At 52.9% G+C, this 8,158-nt stretch overlaps 1 protein-coding gene across 1 annotated transcript; it reads right to left on the bottom strand.

The window, feature by feature from the left end:
- Positions 1–277: 277 nt before the first annotated feature.
- On the bottom strand, positions 278–7,417 carry SOX7 (SRY-box transcription factor 7). Its single transcript, XM_028520718.2, has 2 exons — positions 6,971–7,417; positions 278–3,351 (listed from the first exon to the last, which is right to left on the bottom strand). The coding sequence occupies exons 1-2, from the start codon at positions 7,206–7,208 to the stop codon at positions 2,432–2,434; spliced, it is 1,158 nt and encodes a 385-aa protein (XP_028376519.1). The 5' UTR covers positions 7,209–7,417; the 3' UTR covers positions 278–2,431.
- Positions 7,418–8,158: the final 741 nt, after the last annotated feature.

Below are 8,158 nucleotides of genomic sequence, written 5' to 3'. Positions count from 1 at the left end.
ACGGAGAGAGCCAGACATGGGTGACCCGCATGGGGACTGAGTAATCCCCAGTTTTTTCCAAGCACTTTTTGGCTGGCATTTTAACCCTAAACCTCACAAGACGTTTCATCCTTTAATTGCTGGCCCGTGTTCCCCTTCCTCTCACCGCACTCCATCCAGTTTTGGGAGCCCGCATGTCTGTCGTCGCCACATCCACACCTCGCAGTAGAGAAAGCAATCCAGGTATTTCTCAAACTACTTCAAAACGGAGAAAAAATAAATGTGGTAGCCTTAAGTGAGCAAGTAATTGGGCAGAATTTATTTCCTATCTTGAGATAACACCCGGTTCTAATTTACAATTGTGAAGATATCCTGGGGAGAAAAAGACTATAAATTAGCCTTTTTTTCCATTACTAATAATAACAGCACTGTTTCCAATGTATAATATTAGACTGCATGACTTCACCAGAAACTCAAAAATCAAATAAGCCACCCCTATAAACGCAACTTTTTAAAATTAAAACAAAATTGATGAGGCATGGTATCTCCACCTCACTTGAAAATGTTTTCTTTTTTGCACTACTAGAATGGTCATTATACAAAAAGTGTTTATTTAAATTAAATAGTTTAGACAAATCAATTATCTACAACCATTCCAAAGTATGTGTAGTTCTTAGCAGGAAATGGAACAGTTTAGCTTAACGTCTGTGATCGTGGTTTACAAGATTATTAATACACATTCCGGACGGCGCCAGTCGATCATACTGTCAGTGCTTTACTATTTATTACCAAACATTGTATACAGTCATAGCATAAAGATTAAGTATATTTTATAAGTGACTTTACAATTGGACTCCTTGGAAGGAAAAAAAGGATCTTTCAACAATACAAAATATAAGGTGAAAATAATAGGAGAATATATAAAACACATATTTCATACAGGCAATAATATGCTGACATTAAAAGACAAACGACTGCCTTTTCACTCACTGTTAGGTACGTTCCTTCAAAGGAAGTCTGAGAGGAAGAGAGAAATGTTCTGGGGGCGGGGCCAGGGCTCAGAAACACTTTCTGGATCACAGTGGGTCTCTGTTCTTTGGGAAGCAAGCACACGAAGGTGCCATGGAGAAGTCCCTTTAAAGTGCTGTGTGAAGATGTTACCTAAAGAACCAACTTGCTGGTGAGAGGGATGAATTCCCATCCCACCCATGGGCATCATCAGTCTTGGAATCTTTCAACTAGTGGCCAGTTCAGGTGTGGAGGAAGAACAGAGGAAAAACAAAAACAAAAACAAACAAAAACAACCCCGGAAAAGGAAGAGAAGGAGTTGGAGGCAGCGTCTGCAGAGGGGAGTCGGAACTTTGCTAAAGAGTGTGCTGAAATTTTGCTGAAGAAACCAACACATTCAAATTAGAGGAGATTCTTCTCAGGTTCCCCGCTCTTTGGGTTGTTAGGAACAGGGAGTTGACAAGAAGTTGCCAACGTCAACAAGAGTATCTGATGTCGTCTGCACAGGCATGCATGTGAGGGTGCGCATGAAGGTCTGTGTGCTATGTGTCTCACACACTGACTGCATCTGTTCAGGCGGCAGATACTCTCTGGAAATGTGTGTATAATAAAAAAAGAACATATAAAATATACTTTAAAAATACAGGTTGAATCGATCTCATTTTCAGCAATGCAGCCAACCCTAGTGGTTAATTTCCCAAGTCAAGATGAGTGTTTTCTTTTCTCGAATTGGAAGAGAGTCCATCTGGATGACTAAGACCGGTTTGGAAGGCAGTGCAAGTGCAGAAAGCCCTAGGCTGTGCACAGGGAATCTTCACAGGTTACACCTTAACGAATTTGCTGAGTCAAACCTCGTTTTCCTTTCAGCCTTGCGAGAATCCTAAGTCAGAAAACCCTGGAGCAGAAGGGACCTTAGATGTCAATTGTGCTCCCCACTTTATAGATGGGAACACAGGTTGGAAGGAGAGGAGAGGCCAGCTGGGGTGTCACCAGCCCTCTGAGGATCCTGGGTCCCTGGATCCCAGCCCAGGGTTCCCTCCGCGTGAAGACCCCAAGTTCGGCTGCATCCCTGCGGCTGTGTCAGAGCCTGGGCGGTGACAGTGCTGCTGGGCTTCTCGAACATTTGTTTTTGAGATGGGGACAGGGAGGAGAGGTCTGTGAAAATTCTACCTGGAACCAGCGTCTCTCAGCAACGACCTTGTCTTATTCCTAGGTGTTGCCAATGAAGACTCATTCGAAGGAATATACTCAGAACGCAGGCTTCAGGGAGTGGGGCAGGCAGGGAAGGGGGTGGAGAGGGTCCTCGGATCCGCGGATCCCGGATCGCAGCACCCGCAGGGCAGACAAGCCCGCCGTGGGCGGCAGCACCGCGCAGCCGGCTCTGCTCAGTGCGCAGGACGGAGCGTGGTGGCGTCGAGGCAGAGCAGGACGGCGGCCTCGGGCTCTACGACACGCTGTAACTGTTGTAGTACGTGGCCGTGGCATCGGCCAGCACAGAGATGAGGCTGGTCTCTGTGGGGCCCGTTGGTGTTGCCTGAGAACTCGGGGCATGCCCGCTGAGAGCCATGGCCCCTGCAGCAGAGTCTGGGTGGCCAGGAGTGTTCAAATACTGGTCGAACTCATTACGATCCATGTCCCCCAGGAGTTCCACCTGGCTCAGCTGATCCAGCGCATCAAAGCCGGGGTGCTCGGGAGGCGGGGAGAGCTGGCCCAGGTGGGCATGGAGGTTGGAGTGGAGAGGCGGGTAGGTGGCAGGAGAGTAATAGGCAGGAGATGGGGGACAGCCGGGAACAGTGGACATCATAGAGACGCCCGCGGACTGGCCGAGGGCCAGGGAGCCCAGAGGGTGACGGCAGTGGAGAGGGCTGGGGGCGTACTCGGGGGAGTAAGGGGGCCGGGGCAGGTGGGGGATGCGGCGGGAGTGCGCATGCTCCTCCTGGCAAGGGGAGGAGAAGAAGGTCTGCTCCGGCTCCAGCACGTCCAGGGGCGACATTTCCGGGGGCGTGGGCAGCCCGTAGGGGTAAGTGTCCGTGTTGCCCGGGGTGCCGCCGCCCGCCGGCCCCTCGTGGTAGCAGCCCCGCAGGCTGGGCATGGCAGCGGCCGGGGAGTACTCACCCCTGTCCTCTTTGTCCCCCAACGCCTCCCGGCTGGCGCCCCGCTTCTCGGGCAGGGCGTTCTGGTCCCGGGAAAGGGAACTCAGGAGGAAGCCGGGGTCCACGCGCTTGCAGAGGCGCTTGGCCTGCTTCTTCCTGCGCGGGCGGTACTTGTAGTTGGGGTAGTCCTGCATGTGCTGCAGGCGCAGCCGCTCCGCCTCGTCCACGTAGGGCCTCTTCTGCGACAGCGTCAGCGCCTTCCACGACTTTCCTGTTCACACAAGTCAGAGAAGGGCACGTTCAGCATCTGCGCGGCTTGGGGCGGCCGGTGCACCTGTCTCAGACTGGCGCCCCCAAGCACCAGACGGGCACACTCGGGCGCCCTCGTCCCCGTCCGAGCCCAGTCGCGTCTGCGGCCCCACCTCTCCACAAAATACAGGAAGGCACTCCCCCTTCACGCCCTCTTCCCAGCGCTGGACCTGCCCGCGCAGCGCACCGCGAGGCCAAACCAACCTCCCTCGCCTGCACGGAGCAAAACCACTCCATGCCAACGACACACACAGTCACATCACCTCTAATATAAAATCCATCAGGGAACACAAATATGGAAACAATGTGGGCCCCACAGCGAAAGGCCAATGTCAGCCACAGGATAAAAACATGTAAGGACCACGACATTGATATGGATACTTTTAACCCTTGGAGAGGCAATTCTAATTATTTGTGCATTTTAATGAAAATTCTCTGCCTTCGCTGATTGTTGCTGTTTCTCAAGAAGTGATATTGTAGTATTTATTTATGGCATAAACCTCACAGGCTTTCCCTTGAGGGAGCCCAGGTAGAGTTCGGTAGTTTCACAGACGTAATTAAATTATAGGATCTCACTTATTATCCTTTACATCTGAAGGTCAAAAGGACCCCTCTGTGTGAAAACCTGACCGTGGCCAGAATGCTAGCATGGGCCTGTGACATGTACATATGTATGTAAGCATGCACATGCAACAAGCACACGTGTATACACACAGGCCCATGCACCGCAGCTTCCAGTCATCTACTTAGGACCCTCTGACCATGGCAGGGAAGGGCACCTGCGCAGCCATGGACTCTCCACATGGAAGCAAACACCCCTTAACTTCCCTGGGTCTCTGTTTTCCTCACTAGAAAATAACATTGTGACACTACCCAACACAAAACTCACTCTGTAAAAAGTACTGCAAAAGTGCATCGCCTGGTACTGAAATGCTGGTTTCATTTGTATTTCTTATTTGTCCTTACTCACTTGGGTGTTGTTTTGTAAATTGCTTGAGTCTTTCAAAGTGCATTGCACATCCTGCCAGCTGCAGGTTTTCTGAAGGTCACTTCTGGACCCCTTAGGTAGTTACCTCCTAGGGTGAACTCAGATTCTACAACTTTGACAAGTTCCCCCATGACCCTAATGTGTGCTAAAGTTTCAGAGTCACTAGCCTGGAGGACAGGCCCGGATAAACCCAGTAAGGAGAGGGGCAAGCCTCCCCGACCCAGAACCCTCTGCACAGGGCAGAGTGGAGCTGTGTGTTTGGCCACCCTCCTGCCTGTGCCTGTGCTGGCAGGCTCTGCACCCAGGCCCTCAGAGACCGCTGGAGGATGGTGATTACCAAAGGTGTCCCACCACTGGGATGAAAGTTTATAACTATTCTGACAGTCATCAATTAATGTAACTAGCTGTCATTTAAAAGGGCAGCATGAAAAGTGTTAGGAACTCTGGATTTGGAGCTAACTGGTCTGCAATTCACAGCCTAGGACTGAGACCACAAAATTGTTGCAAGAGACCCAAGACCCAGTTGCCCGCACGCTGCCCTGTCTGTGGACTGAGTACCTAAAATGTGGCTCTGGTTTCTAAGCATACCTGGATGTTACAGTATTAATAAAATATAGGTTAATTTTAAATGCCACTAAATGGGTAACTAACTGCCTTTATGTGCTTTCTCATATAATAATTTTAGTAGGGACTAAAAATACTAGTGCTCATGGATGAAACTTTTAATGTTAAAGATTAGAAAGCTTATAGTCAAAAAAGTTGGGACTCACATCCAGTCCTTTCCTTTCCAAGGTCAGAAAGCAAAGGGTCGGGCGAGATCATGGGAGTGGAAATACATCATCCTCTGAACAGATTAGAAAGACCGTATTTGAAAGAGCAACATCAGGTTGGTTCCCTTCACCCAGTGCCAACGGCTGTGTGGTTAAGCAGGAAGGAATCTGTGTCTTTCCTGTAAAATGAACTGTAACCTCTGAAAGCTATCGTGCAAATAGACAGCAAGGATCAGCTTACTGGAGGCATTTGTCACCCAAGTCCCTTGGCCTGCCCTTTCCCTGGACGCAGGCAGCCTCAATTCTGTAAGGCTTCCCAAATCAAATCCTTCTCCATCTCTGGCCCTGGGTCTACAACAGAAACCCTGCTGTACTCCTGTCACAAGAGCACCTAGGAGCAGCACGTAGCACCCACACACAAAAAATTAGGGGCCCACAAAATAGTGCTTTTATTTCTTTAGCAATCTGAGGGAAAATATAAACTTACAGGTTGAAGAAAATGTTTTATTGTTGTGTATACTAATTCATTTGTCTTTGTGCCAACAGTGTAAAATACAGTTTTAAATATTTTTTTTATGGAGGAAGGGGCTCCCTAAGACAAGGGCTTCCTGGGCAGGGCGAACCAGGAGGCTGAGCTGTAAAAGGTTCTTTGAAACCGGCACTCCACCAGCTGCTTTGAGAGGGTCGCTAGACTGCAGGAGAGACTCTCTCTGCAGGCCTGCGGCTTTAACCAGCAGAAAGGTGGGCAGCCTCAGTCCAAGGTGCGGACCAGGAAGGAGCCCAAAGCTCCAATGAAAAAGGAAACCGGCTTTTTTGGTTTGGGGTCTGGTAGGGTTGGGAGAGCAGGGCCGATCTCTGGTGACCACATACTGTCCCTGCTCACAGGGCCGAGGGTCCCCTCCACACACAAAGTACTTTCAAAGGTTTCCACCCGTTAAAATGGATAAATACTACATCGAAGGGGCTAAGAGGTTAGGAGTAGGGCAGAGGTGAAAACTGCTCAGCTCCAGACAGGGGAGAGACAAGAAACCCTGACAGGAACTCTGGTTTTTCGGACATGCCCTAACATCCTCTCTGTCTCCTCTTGTCTGGCTTGCCCTGTCCGCAGTCCGACTACTCCAGCTGGGACAGCACAGCATCACTAGGGAAGCCACCGGCCAGGTTCCCAGACAGACAGACCCTCAACGGCTGCCGTAAGTATCCAGATGAAGTTAACTAAACTGGTCTGATTGAGAAATAGTCTTGAATGGAGTCTACTTGCGGTAGTCTTTTTTTTTTTCTTCTGTTGCTTTCATAACAAAGTTAAAGCAGTAATGCGTTCCCGAAAGGTCTCTTTGTGAACATTCGTTAATGGTCGTTACCACCTCCCTCTGTGATGGTGCCAGAGGTAAAGTGAATGGAATGATGAGTTTTCCACTCCGGTATTCCTAGCAAAGGCCAGTTCCACCCCGTTTCAGCGTTTCGGTCCTGGCAGTTTCTGAGTGCGGGTCTCCATAGCTGGGCGATCCGCGCCTGGACGCTGTCCCGCTCTGCCTAGGACCCCCAATTCCTCTCCTGTCTTCACGAGTGGACCTCCGAGGCCACGCCGGGGCCACCTTGTTTCACTTTGGGCCTTGCCAGGGGGTCCCTACTTTGAATCCCGGCCACCGCCATCACACCCACTCTCACACAGATGCCCAACCTGGCGGGCACCGAGACGCCCGCGCTCTCCACGCGTCCCCACCTGCCAGGTTCTGCCACGGTTCGCGCGTTTGCCCCAAGCCGCCTCTGCCTGCGTCCCCAGCCCGAGACCTCGGGGCGCGCCCTCACGCCGGATCACTCACCCAGCATCTTGCTGAGCTCGGCGTTGTGCAGGTCCGGGTTCTGCACCGCCAGACGTTTCCTCTCGTCCTTGGCCCACACCATGAAGGCGTTCATGGGCCGCCGGATACGGCTCTCCGACCCCTTGTCCCCTGGAGGGCGCGGGGCCGCAGGCGGCGACAGCCCATCCGACAGCTCTGCTTCCAGGGCTGGGCACTCGAGCCCCTCGGGCCACGGATAAGTTCCCAGCAGTGAGGCCATGGCCGCACGGGGGTCGCCTCGCTTCGCCTCGCTTCGCCTCGCGGGGCGGGCGCTGGCCTGGCCCTCGCACTGGTCGGGGCGTCCAACTTGGCCCGCAGCCGCGTCCCGGCCCCTTATTTATCAGCTTTGGGCTGTCGCGTCCTCCAATGACTCTTGAAGACGGCTCCGCCCCTCCCTCCGTCTCCGCGCGGCCCCCTCCCTGCGTCCCGGGACTCAGACTCCCGGCTCAAACCTGCGGGGAGCCGGAGAGAGAAGGAGGGCCGCTTCGCATCGCCCGCCCCCAGCCCGCCCCTCCGCCTCACGGGTCCCTCCAGGGATTCCGCGCCCCGCCGCCCGGGGGCCGCCTTCCGTCCCGCCCGCTCCCGGCGCAGGTGCCGCCGAGCAGGGAGGCGGGCACCGTTCGCAATTACCTCGTTCGAAAGTAGGAGCCGGACTCCAGGCCCCTAGCCGCAGCCTCCAAGGGCCGGACTTCATCAACTCCTCCCGGGCGTGGAATCCTACAGAGAATCGAGACCAAAAAGGTTTCGCTGGGAATGGCGGGGCACGAGGGACATTAACCATGCATTCCCCCCCCCCGCCCCCCAGAGAACACACCTACTGCTTTTCTAAAAGGACCCCAGCCTCCAGCCAACTTTGGTGATCACGAGAGGCTACACTTGGCTCGGGTTAGATCCCGCATCGGGTTCTACTCAGTGCCCACCCGACGGCCCCCTTCGACGGCCCCACAGCACCCTGGCTCTTGGAGACCATGGCTGCGTTCTCATTTCTTGTTCACTCTGCCATCTGCTTTCTCTCTTCTACCATCCCTCCCCACCCCACCCCAGTGTCTGGTGTCCAGGTCTCCAGTTCCCTTGCCTCTAGCTTTTCCCTCCAGGAATTCCCTTCTTGTATTTTCTCTTTTCTCCTCCCACCAGCTCCCACAGAGCGAGTGGAGTCACGGGGCCCTCCCA

This window comes from Phyllostomus discolor, chromosome 8, assembly GCF_004126475.2.
Source record: "Phyllostomus discolor isolate MPI-MPIP mPhyDis1 chromosome 8, mPhyDis1.pri.v3, whole genome shotgun sequence".
NCBI lineage: Eukaryota > Metazoa > Chordata > Mammalia > Chiroptera > Phyllostomidae > Phyllostomus > Phyllostomus discolor.
Note: the sequence above shows the minus strand (reverse complement) of the source record. Positions and strands in the feature narration are given on the sequence as shown.

Coding starts and splice junctions, on each gene's coding strand:
- SOX7 (XM_028520718.2), bottom strand. CDS start 7,208: ATGGCCTCACTGCTGGGAACTTATCCGTGGCCCGAGGGGCTCGAGTGC. Junction 3,352..6,970: donor CGAGCTCAGCAAGATGCTGG/GTGAGTGATCCG, acceptor TTGTGTGAACAG/GAAAGTCGTGGAAGGCGCTG.